General features: G+C 38.0%; 1 protein-coding gene across 1 annotated transcript; it reads left to right on the plus strand.

Annotated features, from left to right (window-relative positions):
• Nucleotides 1–1,219: 1,219 nt before the first annotated feature.
• On the plus strand, nt 1,220–19,588 carry LOC135468940 (circularly permutated Ras protein 1-like). The gene is given in 18 exon segments (XM_064747433.1): nt 1,220–1,250; nt 1,699–1,814; nt 2,417–2,646; nt 2,850–2,984; nt 4,417–4,631; nt 4,976–5,167; nt 6,997–7,209; nt 8,362–8,513; nt 9,447–9,656; nt 10,038–10,122; nt 10,644–10,750; nt 11,880–12,037; nt 12,855–13,021; nt 13,023–13,038; nt 13,659–13,782; nt 14,423–14,516; nt 16,875–16,979; nt 17,915–19,588. Coding segments are annotated over 17 exon segments (2,388 nt in total). The 5' UTR covers nt 1,220–1,250; nt 1,699–1,722; the 3' UTR covers nt 18,008–19,588.
• The last annotated feature ends 4,272 nt before the right edge of the window (nt 19,589–23,860 follow it).

The raw sequence follows: 23,860 nt of genomic DNA on the forward strand, positions 1-23,860 counted from the left end.
TCGTCCATATACGAGTCCACCAGGTTAATAATTGTGTCTTCATTTACCCTTATGAAAAAGGTTCGGTCAGATGGAATTAATTCGCCAAATGGATGATTATTTATATAACTTGTAACTTAACTTGTATTCAACTTAACTCTTAACTTAAAGTTTTGTGCTGATATCTTTAACATTTTTTGGTTTGCATGACTTTCTCCTAGACGTTTTTTTTTTTTTTTGGAAGGCTGAATCTGTTTGCTTACATATTCATAAAATGATGTAAGTGTAATTTTTCGACCTGCACCCATTGACTGTCACCTAAACCGCACATCCCCCTTACAGGCCTATATATACTATCTCCCACCTGTTACTGATCGACTCAAGTGGCATTCCCGCTATCTCCCGTAACTGATTTATTGTCGGTAATTATACCATTTACACAGGCCTAAAGAGGATCTATGATCTATGGGCATCTCTCTTTTTTTGGAACATAATGATCCGCCCCGGACAGCAAATGAAATATTTTATGCATGTTCTCTGTGGGATTTCAATTTACTTGGATATCCTTTGAACCTTAATTCCCTAGCCCTAATAACTGTGTCATTTTCATCTTCTTATGCATGAACATTCATCACCTACATGTATGTATGTGTAACGGTAGGTTCAACGCATACCAGGCATAAACAAATGCTAAATGCATGAACCAAATACTAGTACAGTGTATATGTAGGCGTAATAAATGGTGTAGACAGTTCTTCGTAGTATAACGACAAAATAATACCGTATTTCTACTTTTAAGATCTTTTCATAGGCTTAGCAGGGACGAACAGTCGAGGCCTTGTTGCTACAATAAGGTACGATAAGGTACCTAATCTATTTTTACAAACGAAAATCATCTTCTTGCAAATGCTTGTGCAATGAAGGCCAACCCCATTTAGAGTACCGTAATGCATTTGTGTTCAGCTTAAATGTATAATTCAAATACGGCTAACCTAGCTTCTTGCGGATTTACAAATTCAAGAATACTTTCTTCCTTAGAATTTAAGCTGTCTTTTCAAGGGGTTAAATGAGATACTTTTTTGGTTAGCTGTACTTCCTTGTTGCATTGACATTGATACCTCAGACGTGTAGCAGTGAATGGAGTCTCCCCCGTCCACACCCTCATCAAGGAGGTGTGTCACAGCCAACATTAGCTCGAGCTTGATATATATAAGTGACGTCACACCTGACTTCGCATTTGTAAACACATTAGGACGACGCGCTGTATAGGGGTATGTTTCGGATGCTTTAGATGCGGTTTTACTCATTTTTGGTTGCTTGTCTGTTTGACCGAGGTGTTATTTACTCAATATGCAATAACTTTAACAGATTGTCATCAAATTTATTTGAGTGATTTGTGTGTTTCTCTTCCTTAGTCGTGGTACCAGACATGTTGTTGTTGCATTCACATGTTGTTATCAACTTGTCTTCAATCACTAAACTCCATCAGGAAGGGGGACATGACATGATGCTGAGTTGTAAAATTTTGTACACCAGCCCGCTGAACAACAGGCATCAGATCTCTGATGACAGCTTTTGATATTAAACTTTCTGTTTGAAAGCATATTTTGATCTTGTCAAAACTGTGAAGAGATCCAGATAACAGTGTTGCATGTGTGTTTACATGTAATTATTACCGTAATTACTAAAGTTCCTATATTGGGCTATAATATGTTACAGATAATTGAAGTCCTTGAATTCGAGATGGAGTTTGCTTCAAAATATGTCTTCAATTATGGTGACTCCGATGAGGAATCTGTGTCGGATGAAGAGTTCTATCAAGGGATGAGTCTTTCGTAAGGCAACTGCTTGTAATTGTCACCATCTGATCGATTGCACTGACTGTTGGTTGAGGCTGCGCAACCTATACAGTCAGAGACCCACAACCTTGGCATCAGTCACATGGTGGGGTAACGACCCGAAAAAGCACTCTTCTTACCTCGACCTGGTCAGATCATAACATCTCCGCTTCCAATGACCACATATAATTTTAGTAATCCAGTGAAGTGTCATGATTTGATCAAATAATTTCTTATGCATATTAGTTTTGTTATCATATCATCTATACAAGATATACATGTACACTTACTGCAAGTGGCAATCTTTTCCTTCGATTATTCAAAAAGGTTATCATTACTAAAATTGAACTGTTTTTCTTCCTGTTCATTGCTTATCATGGATTTATTTTGGATAAGTCATTCATTTTCCCCAGTGAGCCTGACTGGCTCAGGTTATTGAAACACTGATGCAATTCAGTTAACTACAGACCACTGTGTCTTGTGTTCGATTCCAGCTATGGTTGTTTTTGCTGAGGTTTTACATCACAGAAACATAGTTAATAACATAAGATGTGTGCAATTTGAATTATGAATTCCTCACCGTTGTGTTGATTTGTCAGTGAGAGTGATAGTGATGAAGAGGTGGAGACGAATGTAACTGGGGCTGGAGCCAGTGCCCCTGCAGTGGCTAAAGACACAGTAGACTCAACCAGGAAACAGTTATTATCTGAAGTGTGTGCAGGGGCCACACTCAAAGCGAGAGAAGCCATTCCACTACCTCCCCCATCTTCAGAAGCCAATTCAAGTGTTCCTGCCCCACCCCCTAGGTCACCACCTCCTGCAGAGAAAAGTAAGAGATATTTGCTGTAATGGGTATTCACCTTATTTCTATGCTTAAGAAAGGAAAATGTACATTTAAGAGTGGTGTAAATCATAACATGCACATACATATTTAGTCCTGTTGTAGTGATGTAGTTTTGTGGTTTTGGGTGTAATTATTAGAGAACCTGTAGATAACAGAATAATACACTGACATTTGTGTTTCAATTGCAGAGGCTGGCTTTATGGAAAGCTTATTCTCCAGGTTTTCCCGTAGAGAGGATAGTGCCAAGTCAGTGCCAGGGCAAAACCTAGAGAGCAGGCCTAAAGGAAACCTGAAAACTATGAGACACTGGAAGTGTCCCTCAGGTAAGTTAATCTTCAGAACTGTTGGATTATGCTTATACAACAATGTACCTTTAATGTACTCCTCCCCGCTCCCCTCACTCCTACCCTGTGCCTGATCTAACTGCTTGTATTCTTGTTTATGACACAATTATTTAATTTTCCTGAATTCGTGTTTTTAAGGTGCAATGTGATTGGTCAAATTTTTCTGTTTGTACTCCAATAATCACCCAAAAGTGAACTAATGAAGTTATGTAGGACTTTTCTTGGAATGGAATTGAAAGAGACCGAAGGCACATCATGTAGAATAACGAAAAGAACTTATTTTTCTTCTAGTGTAAACAACAAAATAAAAACGCTCTGTAAACTTTTGTATGAACTGCTTTGCATGCATTTTGCACAGCATGTTTTTAGTTTTTACCCCAATAAAACCTAAAAAATATTAGAGTCAATTCTGAACCAAACAACAATCAAACATATAAATGAATAAATATATAACAGCTTTGTGAAAGCTTTGTAACGTCTGTATTTGAGATGTCAGAATGTTTGCCCCATAGAAGGATGACTTGGGCTTAGTGTTAAATCATACTGTACCTTTACCTCATCTGGCCATCTGTGGTACAAGAGTACTGTACATCCTCATTTGGCCTCAGACATAATATGATATTACAAGAACTGGTTTGCCAAATGTTGGTGCACTGCCTAACAGGCCGGTGCACCATTTAACAGGTAACAGGTATCATGTCTGGTGTCTTAGGCATGGGGCTCTTGTCATGCCTGTGAGGCAGTACTATAATACATGTATATGTTGGCTGTAGGAGTGTTCTTTCACAAGGATATACCAAGGGGTTGAAGTGTTCTTGAATGACCTGGATGTCAGTTGGGTACCTTTTCCTGTGTGATGGTTACTTTTCACTATAGCTCTATTACAGTGAGCAAGTACTACCTTGCAAACATTTCTAGCAGCCAAAATAATTTGGCATTGGGCCCCTAAAGTACCTTGTATTAAAGGGATATTATCTACATGAGAGCAACAATAAGTTGAATGTAGTAACATACATGTAATAAAGACACACTCTGACTATTTATCAGATTACCCAGTCAGAAAGCAGTGATCAGTACCCTTCACCCTTTATTATGAATAATAATGTGAAACTGTTTTCATAAAACTAACTCAGGAGATGGTTCCTTTGAAATTATTTTGGCTGCTAGAATGTTTGCAAGTTAGTACTTGCTCACTGCAAAAGAAGAATAGTGAAAAATAACAAAGGTACCAGGTCGCCATCACACAGGAAAAGGTACATAATTGACATCATGCAAGTGAAAAAATGTTCATATTGAGATTACACATCAATCAAATAAATAAATCACTGAAGTTCACTTTATGTTGATACAGTTAATTAAAATGAATAAGGCCATTACTTCCTTTTCAACAACATATCTATATTGGTTGCAGCTCTCGCAGCCAAGTGTCCTGGTGAGCGACAGGTCGTGGAACATAATATGAGACACAGAAAGCGTTATCGCCGGGCAGACACTAACATTGTTTCCATCAAATTTGAGAAGCTGATCTCCCCCAGCCACATGCACACAGGAGACGCAGAATACTGTGGGGCATGTAAAGCTATTTTGTCTCGCATCAGTGAACTCGAACAGGATGGAGACAACAAGGTAAGCTTCATGCCAAATTCTGAGAAGTGCATTTGCTGGCACAAAATGGCTTTCTCATAACGAACATTGCTTGATGAAGAACGGAGCCAAGCATTTTGCAAGTCAAAACAAATGAATTAATGTAGATTGTTTTGCCTAAATATCAGTTGTCAGTAACTTGCCAAATGTAGGTGGATTACCCGGGTTTCCTGCTCCAGTAAAACTGGTTGCCATGGCACAAGGGTAAAATTCTTGAGCATAGCCTTATAAAAAACCATAAAGTAATTGTTGTAAGTCACAGTACAAAGAACCAGTGACCGATTAAACCTCAGAAGTCTGTAGCTTATGTCATGTTGTGTTTGTAGGTGTGGACATGTGAGTTTTGTGGGGAACATAACTTGGTGGACATCATGGAGGAGGAGATCCCGCAGATTGATGATGTGACTTTCATGCTGGAGCCAGCTGTGGCCACCACCGCCAGCGGACCCTCGGGGACGGACGAATCCCTCGTCATCTTCTGTGTTGATGTCTCCGGCAGCATGTGTGTCACCACTCAGGTATGGTAAACAGTTTAAACCAGAATGAGAGAAAGGCATTTTACTAGACTCTGCATGCCACTAAAATGTAAGCATTTATCAGACATTGCCTTTGACAGATTTTCATCTAGAACGAATTTTGAATTATAAATTTCATGAAAATTTATGAAGGCAGTAGAAAAAAACATTAGTTTTAAGCTGTGTCAGGATGAACAACAGCAAAAGTTTTCCATTAAGTTACAGAACTATAAATTTTAAATACATGTATGTTCAGAAATGCACCGTCTAGAGACTATCCCAATTATGTCAAAGGGTAGATATGTGTAGCATACCCATATTGCCTGTAAATCATTTCTAATTGTTTCATTACACATCTTACCATGGTGTAACATTCTGACCTCCTGTAGAAATGTGTTGTCCAGAAAGATCTGTTTTTAATCTTGGTCAAATTCTGAAATGGGCCTGCATAGAAAGTGCATTTTTTATCCAATATTAAATGATTGCATTGTTTTCTTTACCCCACATTCAGTAACTTTTATATTTAATTTTGTAGCCTTTTATGAAAATAGCGGACCAGGATTTCTCATTAGAACAGGGCTTTTCAATGTAGCTGTGCAATACATTTATGTGTAGTTTTCTTTTGAAGAAAATTGATACAGAATTTGATGCACACTCTCAGTCAAAATGCTCTGTTAAAGCATTGACTCTTCGTGACTGTCCAGTCCTTTACCAATGAGTGTGCACATTGAAGTCAGAAGATTTTTCAAATACAATTCGAAAGGATAGTGTACCGGCCCGGATAGCACAGTTGGTAGAGCGTCCGCTTCGGGACCGGTTAGAGATCCAGGATCAATCCTTGATCGAGTCACACCTAAGACTTTAAAAGAGGAAGTTGTAACTTCCTCGCTTGGCGTTCAGCATGAAGGGGATAGTGCAACGACTGTTGACCCGTATCAGTATAATGGCTCGGGCGGGGGCGGCTTACTTGCCTTCGGTAAGTCGTCTCAGTGAAGGCAGCACTAAATAAAAGAGCGGTGGAAATCCGTCCTGCATCAAGGAGGCACATTACACGTACATGCACCCTAATGATTCCTTCGTCGTCATAATGACTGAAAAATTGTTGAGTACGACGTTAAACCCCAAGCACTCACTCACTCACTCGAAGGATAGTGGTATGAGATGAAACTAATACTCTTGCATACTGTCATCATTTGAATATATATATATATATATATATATATATATATTCTTATACATTGAATATATATATATTCATATATATATATATAATATATATATATATATATATATATATATATATATATATTCTTAGAGGAATTACAAGGTTTATGCAGCCCTGGACAATCCTTGAAAGTCATGAAATTTGAAATTAAAGAGCAGTCATTGATTTTTTAGGAAATTGGTTAAAATGACCAAAAACTTTGGTCAAAATGACCAAAAACTGTGCATACACTGATACACTGCCTGTGTTAGGTTTAACATTAAGTGGAGCAAAATGTTAATTTGTAGTTGATGTGACCTTAACACATACATGTAACTGTGGAAAATATTTATGATGGGTAAACCATGAAATACATCTTTCAAAACGTTTAGAGAACTATGCAGTTCTGAGTTTTCCTGATCTGTTTGTAAGGTATGTGTTTAAGCTGTGCCTTCCTTGACCCCAGATTCCTGGTCTGTTTTTAAGGTATCTGTTTAAGTTGTGCCTTCTTTGACCCCAGGTTCCTGGTCTGTTTGTAAGGTATGTGTTTAAGCTGTGCCTTCCTTGACCCCAGGTTCCTTGTCTTTCTGTGAGGTATATGTTTAAGCTGTGTCTTCCTTGACTGCAGGTTCCTGGTAAGATGAATCTACGAGGGAGTAACCTTCAGAGACTACAGTCCTTAAACAGAACCCATGAGGACCAGCACTTGCCTGGAGAGAGACGGAATGTCACGTACATCTCCAGGCTTCAGGCCATGCAAGCCGCTGTTGACCACCAGCTCAATGAGCTTGTTAAGAGTTTCCCTCACCGTAGAGTCGCTCTCATCTCCTTCAACAATGAGGTATGTGTAACTTGAATCTTAAGTTAAATTTTGTACCATTAGGTGTACATCTGAAGAGTAGTCAGGCAGCCTAGATAAGGAAGTTTGGTGGTTTTTACCCTGGCTCTAAATACTTTTCACAACCGATATCCAGCACCACCTTTTATGTGAAGTCAAATGATCTGGACTACCGTGTTCAACATATGGGTAGTACCCTAATTCTTCAACTTTTTCGCATATGAAAGAGCAACTTCCTGTACACTGTATGAATATTTATAATTATATTTTGGAGAAAAAACTACATTCCTTAGATTGGTCAATCTTGGGGCTTCCCAAAAAGTAGAATTGTGTCACTCTGCACAGAATAATAAATAACACCTTGCAAACATGCAATGAGGTGGAAAAAGTACAATAGATTTATGCATTTTTTGCAATTACAAACAACCTGAAATTTTGCCTCAAAAAGTGCATTTTTATCTGCAAATAAATGCTATAAATTATTTATTTTGTTCACAAAACTTATATTTCCCCATTCGGATATGATCATGCCGTCCAACAAGACCTCGAAATACCTTTCTAAGATCAGTGAAGTAGAATCAGGCAAAGTGTGCCACTTAAAGTTTTGGGCCATTTACCTGAAGGACTACTAGTATTTATGTCTGGATGATGTCTGACAGTTGTTTAATGAAAGCATTACTTTTTGGCTTGTCATAAACTCAGAGCAAACAAATGTTTTTGCATGTCTTGCATTCTAGTCATTTGAAAACTGGTTATTCAAGTTTCTCTTGTGTGTGTACATGTGGCATCTGTTACATACTACCCAAGTGAGTTTTTCTTGGTTCTTTCGTAATTACAATGAGAAAGGGTGCTGACACTAAATGATGGTAGCATACATGCAGACTTATAGGCAGTAATGTATACACTTATTTCCTAAGTAATGCACAGGTACATGTAGGTTACTGATTGCTGATTTAAGGCCCATATTGCATGAAATTTGTGTTGGAACTTAAATTAAGACCATGCAGTCAGGAGAATTCCCTACATGTCCATGTGTTATTGTTTTCACCAAGTCAGTGTCTTACCTGTTTCTATATAGTTCAGTTACTATAGTATCAAGTATGGTTCCATGCTAATAGCTTAGCTTGTGTTAACTCTCATTGTGTGTACATGTAGGTGGAGATTATTGGTGACGGGACTCAAGCAGCTGTCTGTATATCAGGTGACAAGCTGAAAGATAAAGATGCCCTGGTGAAGGTGGGCTCAGACATACAGACACCTAAAGCAGTCAAGGACAGCGGGCCAGCCCTCAGTGATAAAGTGTTTGGGTGAGATTGGAGCTCCTGCAGTTGGTTTTAATGGATATTGATTGATTAATGGAGTTTATCACCAGGTTCAAGAATTACTCACTTTATTCAGCTGGCCGGATTAAACCACTGGCCTTTGTAAACTACTTGGTCAACATCCTGACTTTAAGGTGTGTAACAGACAGTGAGTCATGTGGTGCAGGCATGCGGGAACATCTCACCACTCCAGTCACTAAGAATTCAAGTCGATTATGCTTATGTCATACGTTGGAAGGTCCTGGCAACAATCTGCAGATGGTTGTGTGTTTCCCCTGGGCTCTGCACGGTTTCCTCCGGACATAAATGCTGGCCGCACGTAAGAGAAATATTCTTGAGTACAGCATAAAATACCAATCAGATAAATAAATAAATAATCAGCTAGTCTCCCAGCTAGTGTACATGTGACTTCAGTGAACAGTCATCACAACCATGGGTATAACCATATGACCCACTGAGTCCCCCATTTCAGAGGTAAACTGGCCTAGACCAGTCTAATCACTCCTGGGGGAGGTTTTCTGGTTTACTTTACTCCTGGTCTCTGTGGACTACAGCATACATCGAGTTGATTCGCTGACATGCCTTGTGAATAAAATTCATTGATTATGGATAATGTTAATTTTTGTATATGCCTGTATGTACTCTACGATTGATTTTCCTCAACTTGCCATAGAGTGACAATGTTACGGCACAAAGGATGTCACCACAATGCCATAATGTCACAATGCTCCATATTAAAATAAACCTCCCATTGTAAATGACAGCATGACACAAAGGGACATCACTCTTCTGATGTATGAAATGCAACTGTTTATAATATCCATAATATTAAAATAAAATAAAAAAGAATGTATATAACATCAACCTGATGCTTGGTATATATGTTCATGTACATTTCTACCAATCTCTTTGATGCAGACTTGAGGAGGGTGGAGCCACAGCATTAGGCCCCGCCCTGACTGTGGCTGTTGCCATGGCATCCCAGTGTCCCGGGTCTAAGGTGATCGTGTGCACTGATGGCATGGCAAATGTGGGATTGGGGAGCTTGGAAAACTTAGACTCGGAAGAGGACAGGGAAAGAGCTGGAGACTTCTACACGGCTCTGGGACAAACTGCTTTAGCCAAAAGGTACATGTAGAGTCACTGTTGTGCACACTACCTGCAGTATGATAGGAGTACATGGGTATCATTCTTACTGCTATAGCAGTAGGTATAGTGCTCCAATATATATATTCTGAGCACATATGATATGGTCATTATGATAAGTTTAATTCAGGTAAAGCATCAGGTGAACTGAACATTAAAATTCCATGTAATATTCATAAAGTAGTACTGTGATCTGGAGCATTCAGTGCACTGTATTTCCTCACAATGCCTTCTCTTCAACTTTTGAGTCTTAAAAATTATGGGTTTGGAAAAAAGTTAACAAAAATGGCTACCATCAAAATCATAGTCGTGATTTATCAGGATATTTTGTATGTCAACCATGGTAATTCTGTGTTTTTGCAGTGTTTCCATCTCCGTGATCAGTATCACAGGTAGCGATTGCAAACTGGCACATTTGGGCCAGGTAGCTGAGCTAACAGGTGGACAGGTGAGTGACAAAGGGGACATGAACTGACAAAAGGGGCGTTCATGGCTCAGTTGGTTAGTGCGCTAGCGCAGCGTAATGACCCAGGAGCCTAACACAAATGCCGTCGCTGTGAGTTCAAGTCCAGCTCATGCTGGCTTCCTCTCCAGCTGTACGTGGGAAGGTCTGCCACCAACCTGTGGATGGTCGTGGGTTTTCCCTGGGCTTCGCCCAGTTTCCTCCCACCATAATGCTTGCTGCCATTGTATTAGTGAAATACTGAACTGACATAGTCATCACAGTACGTGTACATTCATTTTTAATGCACCACTTTGTTAATACAAAGAGCACCCTAAAGTTAATCTTAGAACATGTATATCTTCACATGCCAGCAACAATATCCCATCTATGTTAAATATGATGACTAAAATTTAGAGGCTGACTTCATTGTCTGCCCCCATTGAACATGCCAATACTTTTAGCTAGCTTTAATGAACGACAACCAACCGTCACCGATATGTACATGTACGTAATGCATTCTCCAGGTGAACATTGTGGATCCACTAAAGTTAACCGAGGAATTCAGTACAATCTTGGCTGATCGAGTGATAGCTACAAACGTGGTGGCCACCTTCCTTCTCCACAAGAAGCTGTGAGTAATTGCTTGTACACAGTCTAATTTACTTCATGCAGATCACATTCTTCATCTTCATGCCCTCTGTTCATTTAATAAAATGTCATACTTTACATGTTGGTTAGTGCAGCGTAATGACCCAGTAGACTTTCACCAATGCAGTCGCTGTGAGTTCAAGTCCAGCTCATGCTGGCTTCCTCACCGGGCGTACGTGGGAAGGTCTCCAGCAACCTACGTCGTGGGTTCCCCCCGGGCTCTGCCCGCTTTCCTCCCACCATAAAGTTGGCTGCCGTCATATAAATGAAATATTCTTGAGAACAGCATAAAACACCAATCAGATAAAATAAATAAATTACATACCCTCTTTTTACGTGTCCTCCATTATTTAGCATGGCGCACCCTTGGTGCCGTCTGTACTTGTCATAGTTCAGTGTATGTTCATTAACATGTCACATTCTATGTGCCATATGTGTTCATGAAATGTTACACTGTATATGCATGTGCCGTGTCTTCATTAACATGTCACATTCTTCAAACTCTCTTATCATTAGCTTGTCACATTCTACAAGCTATCTTATCATTAGCATGTCACATTCTCCAGACCTTTTTATCATTAACTTCACATTCTGCAGACCCTTTTATCATTAACTTATCACATTCTACAGGTCCTTTTTTCATTAATTTGTCAAATTCTACAGGTCCTTTTATCATTAACATATCACATTCTACAAATCCTCTCGTCATTAACATATCACATTCTATAAGCCCTCTCATCATTAACTCGTCACGCTCTACAAGCTTTCTTATCATTAACATATCACATTCTGCAAGCTCTCTCATCATTAACTTGTCACATTCTACAAGCTCTCTTATCATTAACATATCACATTCGACAAATCCTCCCATCATTAACATGTCATATTTTATTAAAGCCATCTCATCATTAACTTGTCACATTGTGTAAGCCCTTTGTTTATTAAAATGACCCACTATAAATTTGGTCTCGTCATTGAATATGTCAAATTATATATGTAGTATTTTCATTAAAATGCATCATTATATATGTCAGCTCCTCACTAACCTATCACACTCAAGTTTTATATTTACTGATGATACATGTACACATACTGTATATTTGAAAATGCAGCTACATTCGTAATGAGGATCAGGAAGAAAGCAAGGCTGTGAAGGTTGTAGGCAATGTGACAGCTGATACAGAGGTGACTTTTGAGTACGGGATCAGACGAGAGAAGGACAAGAAGAAAGATGCTGCCAAGAAAACCAAAATAACTGAAACTTCAACAGGTAAGAATCAGTATGCTGTGGCTGTATTAAAGCTGTCTGTCCCCACCTTGAATTTCTGTCAAAGGCACGACACAGGAGATTTTCCTGCCAACAATGAACAAATAAATTCCCATTTGCTGAGTTTGTTCATCATGAATTATTCACAGTGAAGGAAAAGGAAAACATTCGCGCACCAAGCACAACCATGAGGTAAGTGTCTAATTCTGGGTTGTTTGAATGATCATGGTATTCTCATGGAAAACCTGAACCAGAATGAAGGAAACCTAAAACATGTAGCTGCCAAACACTTGTCACTATTACAATAAAACCGGGAACATCTCACTAATCTGTCTGATTCTGGAATTTTTTGGCTATCATGTCAGTTTAATAGTAGTCCTGAGTGGATTTATTAATAAATCTTGTTTTTATTAAATCATAGAGGACTGATGATAAAAAAAAAGCACAGCATAAATTTATGTGGTTGTGATAACATTTTCCCTCTAAACATGATATTGATGATATTCTGCACATTGCACTAGTATTGAATGACACTGAAGTTCTAGATCCAAGTTTAGTGTTAACCCTAATTCTTCAACTGCCTGTGCAACCAATAAATTGAAACATTCTGAGAAGACTGTGGCGTGGAGAAATAATTGGCAGAGTTTTAGGAAGCTTGCATCTTCAGTGACAAACAAATCATTTTAGTATCATTTTCATAATAATTGTATGCATAAATTCCACTGAAAAAACCAACTGCTTTAGAGTTTAAAAAAGTTGAATATTTACAATATCTGTATTTAATGTGACAGCTGATTTTACGAAGTGTGTTTTTCTGCAGACAATGACTCACAGGAGGGGGCCACTGTAACTGCTGCAACCACAACACCTGAGCAAAAGGAGAGTCCAGTGGAGTACCCCTTCCAACTTCAGATTCAGTATACTGACACCGAAGGAGCGAAGGCATTGAGGGTGTTCACGCAGAAGAAACCTGTGACGTATGAGAGGACTGGTGGCTGAAAGTGGTAAGTAATTAAAAGGTGATGAACACACAGTTACAGATTCAGTGCTGTCTGCAGTTCACCTTTGAGGGAAACAAATCACCTTTTTGGGAGGCCACCGAAAAGTTGACTTGGGATCTGCAAGGAGCACTGAGTGGAAAAGTTTATACAACTTAACTCCAACCCTCATGGAAGATCTGCAGAAGGTTGGCAGAGGGTCCACATGGAATTGTGGAAATGCCCATGCTGCTTATTAAACCCTAACTTTCAATCATGGCAGTCCAGATCAGGGTTGGCAGAGACTTTTCACAGTACCTATTAACCTTAACCCTCCTGGAGGGTCACATCTGCCAGTAACCTGTGGATGGTCATGGGGATCTCCCTGGCTGGAAGTCATTGTATAAGTAAAACATTCTTGAGCATGGGATGAAACTACAATGAAATAAACAAATAGATAAATAAATAAATTCATGGAGCGCCTGTGGAAGTCTCCAGAATCGCCCAACACCAAGTTGGTGATTTATAGCTAGGCCACGCTATAATGCCTTATCCAATTTTACACAGATTTGAAGCCTGGTGTTTCCTTTCTTTAGTATCAAGGCAGAACCTGTAAGTGGAGTTGATGTTTATGGTTTGTATTGCAGACATTAACCTAGATGTTCTCGGTACCCACACAGCCCAAACCTCTGCCCAGCTGGCTATGGCTGGAGCCTACTCCCAGTCTCGAGGCATAGCTTTAATGAACCAGCGCCTGGCATGGAGATACAGGTAAATGGTCACACCTCTAGTTTGTTCTGCATTACTGGATTTCACTAATTTTCCAACTTTCTATCTTCTAGGGTACATACATTTTCAGCTTCATTCATTTTGGCTGTTGGGTCGGTAGGCCCGTCAATCATTGAAATTTTTGACGTCTAATTTTTGACATGGACATCCTATGTTTTAACACAACAATGGATCACATAACATTTTCACATAACAATTGATCTTAGTGCAAGAGGCGATTAAATCTTGTTTAGGTGAAATTGCAGCTATTTAAAATTTGACCTTTTAATACAGACTATGTAAGACGAAAACTGTGTACAAACTTTGAACAAAACTGTGAATTTTTTTTTTTTTCTCTGTCTCAAAACGCCACCCTTTATGTCGTGATCTTCAAGCTGTTCAACTGACTCCCTAAGGCATGATATGTGTAGGATAAGCATTTATCAAATGGTTTTATATGAACACAGCTCTAAAATTTGATGGGGTTAAGTTATTCTTCCATCACACCTACATGTATACACTCAGTGGAAGTTAGACATTCAGCTTCTTTTATTGTAGTATTTTCAGCTCATTCATTCAACATTATACATGTCTTTCTGAGGTAAATTAATCAGCACCCTATTTTTTCATTGTTCTGTTTTAGACAAAACAAGAATGACAAGAAGAGCAAAGTGGCCTACAAGACCATCTTTGAGAATGTCCGAAAGATGGAGAATCAAGTAAATGTGATCCAACAGGTATGTTTGTTATCTACCGGTGCATAACATGTAGGTTTGTTATCTACAGGTGTATAACATGTAAGTTCGTTATTTACAAGTGTATGGCATGTAGGTTTGTTATCTACAGGTGTATAACATGTAAGTTCGTTATTTACAAGTGTGTAGCATGTAGGTTTGTTATCTACAGGTGTATAACATGTAAGTTCGTTATTTACAAGTGTATGGCATGTAGGTTTGTTATCTACAGGTGTATAACATGTAAGTTCGTTATTTACAAGTGTATAGCATGTAGGTTTGTTATCTACCAGTGTATAGCATGTAAGTTTGTTATCTACCAGTGTATAGCATGTAAGTTTGTTATCTACCAGTGTATGGCATGTAGGTTTGTTATCTACAGGTGTATAACATGTAAGTTCTTTATTTACAAGTGTATAGTATGTAGGTTTGTTATCTACCAGTGTATAGCATGTAAGTTTGTTGTCTACCAGTGTATGGCATGTAGGTTTGTTATCCACCAGTGTATAGCATGTAGGTTTGTTATCTACCAGTGCATAGCATGTAAGTTTGTTATCTACCAGTGTATGGCATGTAGGTTTGTTATCTACCAGTGTATAGCATGTAGGTTTGTTATCTACCAGTACATAGCATGTAAGTTTGTTATCTACCAGTGTATGGCATGTAGGTTTGTTATCTACCAGTGTATGGCATGTAGGTTTGTTATCTACCAGTGTATAGCATGTAGGTTTGTTATCTACCAGTGCATAGCATGCAGGTTTGTTATTTACCATTGTGTAGCATGTAGGTTTGTTATCTACCAGTGTATAGCATGTAGGTTTGTTATCTACCAGTGTATAGCATGTAGGTTTGTTATCTACCAGTGTGTAGCATGTAGGTTTGTTATCTACCAGTGCATAGCATGTAAGTTTGTTATCTACCGGTGTATGGCATGTAGGTTTGTTATCCACCAGTGTATAGCATGTAGGTTTGTTATCTACCAGTGTATAGCATGTAGGTTTGTTATCTACCAGTGTATAGCATGTAGGTTTGTTATTTACCAGTGTGTAGCATGTAGGTTTGTTATCTACCAGTGCATAGCATGTAAGTTTGTTATCTACCAGTGTATGGCATGTAGGTTTGTTATCCACCAGTGTATAGCATGTAGGTTTGTTATCTACCAGTGCGTAGCATGTAAGTTTGGTATCCACCAGTGTAGGGCCTGTAGGTTTGTTATCTACCAGTGTATAGCATGTAGGTTTGTTATCTACCAGTGTATAGCATGTAAGTTTGTTATCTACCAGTGTATGGCATGTAGGTTTGTTATCTACCAGTGTATAGCATGTAGGTTTGTTATCTACCAGTGTATAGCATGTAAGTTCGTTATTTACAAGTGTATAGCATGTAGGTTTGTTATCTACCAGTGTATAGCATGTAGGTTTGTTATCTACCAGTGCATAGCATGTAGGTTTGTTATCTACCAGTGTATAGCATGTAGGTTTGTTATCTACCAGTGCATAGCATGTAAGTTTGTTATCTACCAGTGTATAGCATGTAGGTTATATAGCTTATAGGTTTTTTTCATGGGATAGGCAGTTTCTTGTTTGTTACAGGTGAGATATACATGTTGTTGTTGAGAATGTGTCATTACCTATATATGTAGTAAATTAGTCAGAGATAAGCCCAGTGCACTCGGACAACATTTGTTGTAAAAAACAGGATATCTTGATCCTGACAATAAAAAAATCCTGGAAACTTACTTATGTGCTGGTAACCACAACAGTGATGCCTGATTATGGAACACTTGATCCAAAGTTTCTGCTTGTTTCATTTTGGGTAACAAAAAGTCCAGAAACAGTTGAGCCAGACACAAGACTTTGCTCATCTGTGGGCAGTCTGGATCTTGTGAGATAATTGTCGTTTACATCAACCAGTCAGAGTCTTTGAAAATGTCATGTGAGTACATACATGTACAAAATAGAAGCAGTACATGTATGTACTCACATTTTTTAGGGGTCACATGTCCTTGAATGTACCTTGTGACTGTCTTTCGCTGATGGAATCTTCCAAAATGGACAACAAATGTTGCTCTTGTGCGGGTAACCAATATTCCGCATCATTTGACCCCGGGATCTGAAAATGCAGTTTTTAACAAAAAATGTTGTCCGTGTGTGCGAGGCTATATTTACTGTTTAGTTGTAGCCTGCATGTATCTTTTATTGTCCTTTACTACAACAGTCTGAAAGTTGCAACTTTTGCAAATATTACGTTATTATTGTAAGTTGGTCTGATATTTCACCTTTATATAACTAATAAATCATGTTACACTTTAGTTTCATGAGTATTTTTTTTATTGAGGATGATATTGATGTTGTTTAACAGAAGGAACGTAAAACTCTTGGGTCCACATACAGTGATGAGGAAGATGATGAAGACAAAGTAGATCACCCTACAGCTCTGAGAAAAACTCAGAAAAAGAAAATGCTGGTAAGATATGCATTTCTCACTGGTGTTTCCCCACCACCATGTTCTAGTGCTGCAGCAAATAATTATAATATATATAATAAATACATGTGTATAAATTTGTTTCTGTTATCTTTCATAAGATGTTTTAGTGAGGTAGCACAATAAATATGTGAATTTATCACTGGTATCTCTGCCAAGATGCTTAATGAGGCAGCACCATAAATATGAGCATGTGTCACTAGTATCTCTGATAGGATGCTTTAGTGAGGCAGCACAATATTAATATGGGCATTTGTTAGTGGTATCATTGATAGGATGCTTTAGTGAAGCAGCACAGTAAATGTGGGTATTTGTCACTGGCATCTCTGATAGGATGCTTTAGTGAGGCAGCACCATAAATATGAGCATGTGTCACTGGCATCTGTTATAGGATGCCTTAGTGAAGTAGCACAATAAATATGGGCATTTGTCACTGGTATCTCTGATAAAGTACTTTAGTGAGGCAGCACCATAAATATGAGCATTGTCGCCAGTGTCTCTCATAGGATGCTTTAGTAAGGTAGCACAATAAATATGGACATTTGTCACGTATTTTTATAGGATACTTTAGTGAGGCAGCACCATAAATATGAGCATTTGTCACCAGTATCTCAGACAGATGCTTTAGTGAAGTAGAACAGTAAATATGGACATTTATTATTGGTACATGTATCTGATAGGATGTTTAAATAAAGCAGCTCAGTAGATATGTGTATTTGTCACTGTTTTCTCTGTATTTACCTGTATATAACTGTCATATGCTATAACATTCATGTAATGATAAATATTTGAACAAGTCATCAACACCTCCAAACCCGCCTATATGCTGTCGTTCTGTAATGATAACTATGGTGTAGGTGTCGGATTTGAATCCTAATTTAGACTATTTGTATATCCTTTTCTTTCTTTCTTTTCAGAAAGCCTCCCGAACAACTGCATGCCCTGATGATGTGTATTTAGGCATGTATGATATGAGACATGCAAACATGTCTAAACTAGCTAAGAAATAACCTGACATGTTTATTCTTCTTGAATTTCTGATACATGTATATGTAGCAGCTGTAGAATAGTTCTTTCTTATTTGTGACATTTTATGCCCTTATTTTATGACTTGTGCTTTTTGAGTTCTTATATTTTTGTAACCATAGGCAGAAACTTTTCATTTCTGTTAATTGGTCAAAAAGTCATCATTACACACGCACTGAAGACTGTTAGCCAGCTGTATACACCTGTTTTGTATTAGACTTGTTTTTTATGTTTTAAATCTACAGAAGTAATATTAGCCAAATAGTGCTTTAACACACTTCCATTGTCAGCTACATGTACTTACTAAAGATGACAGCGAAGTTACATATTCAGTACGGATATGAATTGTTTTATGGTACATTTACTAAAGAGTATAAGTATTATTATAAGCTATATTCCCTGTTATGTGACTGACTGTGGACCAAGATTTATATATGAAGAGTCTCTTAACAATAGTGTCATATGTTCACTCCATGCATCTCCTATGTATCTCCTCTTCTGTGACTCGTCTGAACCCTGCTACAAAGCAGGAACCATATTGCATCTGGCCAAACATTTATGCCTCTCATCACATCCATATCTGACCAAACATTCTCGGTATTCACTTAAACCAGTTGGTTTCTTCTGCAGCGACGAAATAAAATGTATATGTAGTTAAGATTTTAAGTCAGTTCATGCTGAGATTTTATTAGGTTACAGTAACATCTGTACAGTTCATGGTATTCTAGGTTCTTCACAAGATCTAAAAGCAAACATGCCTCTGATACATACATGTACCTTTGGACCATACATGTTATACTTGACCCAATTAATACACCTTCATTAGTCTTGCGTTATGTGCTATGTGATGAAGGATGTGACAAATTTGAAAAAAAGCAAAATTTAGCACTTCCATACTTGATGAAACTTGATGATAATAGATTCTGTCGCTCTTCATTTTTGAGGGCTGGTACCATATAATTATTCATGATTTTGAATGTTTATATGAATATTCTTGAAATAATTTGTTTTTAAAATATATTTTATGATTAAAACATTTTAATATACAAAGGCATGAAAACCTCTAGTTGCGGTGTTATTAAGTTGGTTATTAATGCATTTAACAGAGTTATTTGACACATGATGATCTGTACTGCCATATCAACTCTGATGTACAGTACTGACTGTGTTGTAGTCTAATTTGTGTATTTGACCTGAAATTTTTAACACGACTGCCTGATTATGAAAACTCTGTGTCTCTTAGAAAGAAGTTTTTGCTTTTATCCAGAAGGTAGGGTGATATCCTACCAGACAAAAGTGAGTTTTAGTGCCAGAAATGATAGTTTATGATCTATATTTGTCTGTAAAAATGCTGTTTTTTTCATGTGAAGTTTTAGGACAGACACAATAGCTCTCTTTCTACCGTACATATATGTATAAAACATGTTTACTTATAATAGAGCGTTTGTTTTGATTATTGTTGTTGTACAGATTCTTGTTAAAGTATGTATGTTTCATACAAAATGCTGCTCAACCTCTAAGAGAGTAAGATCAAATTTATTGGATAGACAAGCATTGATCTTCAACAGACATTCAAGATTAGGTCAGTGGTATTGGGGAGTTAAATATGTGTATGTAGAAACAAAACATACCTAATGTTAGTTATAACAAGGTGGTCATAATTAATAACACCAACCAAGTCTGATATCACAACAGTGATACAGATGTTAATTCACTGTTTTAATTATGTTCATGTTGATATGTTAATATGATAGGTTAAATAAAAGTGCTACATCGTCTGTTAAGGTGTATCTGTATTATGGGAGTGTTTTGTTCTCATTGGTTGTTACCACATTAAGTTAATATAATCTACTTATTTATTTATTTGATTGTTTAATACCAAATAAAAGATAAGTAAGCCATGTGATCAAGTTATAAGCTTAGATTTCTGGGGGCTGTCACATCCGTGAATATGATGACTGAAAGCACTTAAAATGAAAACAGCGCGAGTGTAAGTCAAATTAAATATTTACCGGACCCCCAGACTAACGTAAAAAGTTGGCATATGTCTGTTTGAAATCAAAGGTAGGAATTTCTATAGCTAACGCCAAGATTGGCGTTAAAACTTGGAGGTTGTCCAATCGCCAGGTTCAAATGAAAACTTGCCAGTAGTCAGACATTCAGGCCAAGTCGAATTGTTGCAAGTCGTCCGACACCAGATACATTGTGCTAAAAAGTTGGCTGTTGTTTCACACCAAAACGGGGGTAAATCTTGGCAGTGCCAACAGATTGGGATACCAAGTTGGCAGTTGTCTGACTTCCAAACTTTGGTACGAAGTTGACGACATCAATTATCGGGCGAACGGGTTGCTGTTTGGGTGGCAAATTTAATGAATAAGACGTATGCGTCTAATTACGTGTACATGAAAAACCAACCACTGATGATGCTTATAGACGCCGACAAGATACTGATGTGGGAGTCTCTCGGGGGATCTGGTTCTCAACCTTAACCTATAGGCCAAAGAATGGTTAGTACGGTCTCAGTATGAGTGAATTGGTGTGTACTGTGTCATGAATTTTAAGTGACATGGTGAAAACAAAAATGCTTTGGAAGCCAAATGATCTTCAACAGGCTTCATGTAAGGCCACATGAGCGGTCTCGATCTGCTTATTTCCAGCAGCAGCTAAGATAGCGGAATGTCTGAAATTTCTTTTTCCAAGACTGGGACTGGACTGACTAACACAACGCACATCTGTGCTAAAAATGCTTCAGTGCCAAGTCAGAAAATACGAGGAAGTCTGATAAATCATGAATAAAGATGTTTATTATAGAGGTCTTGGTTTTGTGCAAAATGCCCATGTATATCGGGTGGGCATAAAAAAATGGACCGTACTTTGACACTCATTATCTCCAAAACCCTCTTACGTCAGCTTCTAAAAATGTACACACTCAAAAGCCATTATGTCCTATGTATACAGACCAAATTTCAATTTCATGCTTTAAGATTTCTGTTCATCGGACTAGAATCAAAACAGAGTGAAAAACGCATGTTCCGGACATTTCAAAATGATGTTCTACCTTGTTTTACTTGAAAAGGTGATCAATTGGTCCTCCATATTCTCGGTAGACGGCGCGCAAACCTTTCTTCCATGAACTGATTGAGTCCCGAATCTCCTTAAGAGTAATTTTATCCAGCAGTCCTTGATACTTCTCAAACAGTTGCAGCGTGTGCTTTACTCATGACACCTGACAGGTGATGCAATGTGGGTCACCGGAACGAGCGTTTTTGAGGCTATGTTTTCATTTTAACCCTGAGTACAGACTGCTACAGACTGACCTTGAAAATTGATCAGTATGTTAACAAATCATGCCATTTGAATGTCTAAAGTTTGAAAAGGTTTGAACAAAGGATAATGGAGCAATGCAACATCAAAGTACGGTCCATTTTTCTATGCCCCCCTCCCCCGATATAATCACCATTGTAGCTGAGATTACAGACAATTGCTCATGATTTGAGCAACTTTTTACTTCTACATTGTATATGCAGAAAGAAGAAAGTCACGCACCTCCTGAAATTATACCATGACGAATGACATATTTGCTGTTATGTGAGATATGAGGCTGACAAACGTTGATCTCGCAGAAATTGCTTTTTTAAGGCTAGACCTATGGGTCGCACCGACATTCGTATATCAGCCGTCAACCAGTTAAACAATCGCACCGCCAATCCCCAAAATGACTTTTCACACAAACCACCAAAGAACCAAAGAACCTTCGGATGATCATACGTTTCATGCTCTGCCCGGTTTCCTCCCCTCATAATGCTGGCCACTGACGTATACGCGAAATATCCTTGAGTACCGCGGCGTTTTGGCGGCGGAGACGTGCTGCTTTCTTGACAATGACATAAAATAAATTAATGTCAAAATACTGAAATCCCAAATATGAAGACATTATCTTCACGGAGAAGACTGCCTTCAAGGAGAATAAAACTAGGCATGCAGTTCTATGCTTACAGGGCATATTTTGTGTGAAAACTACTCTCTTGCGACTGTACTATAATATGAATAGCTGCTATAATAGTATTCGCCAATTCCTTACTGTCATAGCATTTCCATTACAGATATATTCATGTATGCGCTATCACTTTGTCAGTTATCTCGTAATACCAGTCGTATAAAATTCGTCATTGCATTATTTCAACAGAGTGTTTTTAACTACTTTTACAACTGTTCATATTTTCAAATATATTAAAGTAAGCATTTTTTAACACATGGAATCGGATTTGAACAATGGAACTAAAAAAACCTTTGGTTTGTGTAATCACTTTTGTTGTTTACCTTTCTGATCATATGGTATACATACCAGTCACGTATGTATATATATGTATGCATATACAAATGACGTTGGCCTGTATACACGTCTATAAGAAAACACCGTCATGTTTGTTGATCTCTCATAGTAATAAATGTATGTTACATTATAACTTAGTTTACAGGAAACTTTTAGTCTACAGTGATGCAGCAAAGTTCATGTATTACACATACCTGCATTGTTTAAGATTAAACTTCGTCGTTCAACCTTTTTTCTGACCGCGGCCATACTGAGTGTCACATACATATGCATATCTACGTATCGGCATAAACATGCACATCATGTCCATATAAGGACTTGCCACTACTTCACACGAAGCCTATACGTCAGCTGCTTTTGTAATTGGTTAAGATGGTGTGATTGACGTGGTCTATCTTCAACCTGTATATATGTTATATTACACGGCCATTTGTTCATGGTATTTGTTCAGTGTTAAGTTATTCCTAACCCGATGTGCACTTTTCATTGTAGAGAACCGTTTAATATATACATAGACTTTTATATAGTCCATATAACTTTACATCATCACTATTTCAATGACCGGTACATATACTTGTATATTTAATTGATGATTTAATTGAACGGCGGCATCTTGAGGTAATGAGGTGTAAATTGTTTAAACGAGGTTTTAGGTACCTGTATCTGGACAAAGCACTGTATGCCTCAATATTTTTCAAATGCATTAACGTTAGCTCTGACGTATGTACCTGCGTTAGTGACAAGCTCTTATTGACCACTAGGCATATTTATATAAATCCAATGCATGAGTTAATGTAAATATGCCCTATATATGTATGAAGACAGAGGTACAATCCGTAGTCTGTGTGGCCTACCTACACGTAAGACTTGCAAACAACTCTCATTTCATTCATGTCTGGTTGTAAAATGTTTAAATTTTTACTTTAAAATCCCAAATACACTAATAAAAAAGAAAACAAAACATACAGGCCTACTTTCAATGATTTATATGTTAAATGAATTTAGTCGTTCTCATCAAACAGAGTTTCTTACTTTCCTTCAGGCGATGAGAGTATAGGCCTATCTATTTGTGTAGCATTTATGGTGTTTATAATGCGGTATACTGTCAATATCTTCCATCTATACCTGAAATTCCCATCGAAATATGCGCTGTAAGGAAGTAAAGTGTCTCGCCAGCAAATGGTGACCAATGCAGTACTTAAGTGAAACAAACATTTACATTGTTTTGCATGAGTACACTTATAACGTAATCGTCAGGACAGCACGATTCAGAAATGCCGGGACTTTAATTTCCACTTAACTTTAGTTTCCGCACTGTGTAGGTTGAGGCAGATCTTTAGGCATGTGTCATACTTAGCCTTGGGTGAAATGACGTCTTCACTCGAGCGCGCCTGTAAGGCTCTTTTAAACATCAGAACAAAGTACCCAGTACACGCGGCTATATGCGGATACTCCATTCGGAATACCTGTGTCAATTTTATTTTTGTGATTTGTACTATTTTTA

Source organism: Liolophura sinensis, chromosome 1, assembly GCF_032854445.1.
Source record: "Liolophura sinensis isolate JHLJ2023 chromosome 1, CUHK_Ljap_v2, whole genome shotgun sequence".
In the NCBI taxonomy this organism is placed as follows: Eukaryota; Metazoa; Mollusca; class Polyplacophora; order Chitonida; family Chitonidae; genus Liolophura; species Liolophura sinensis.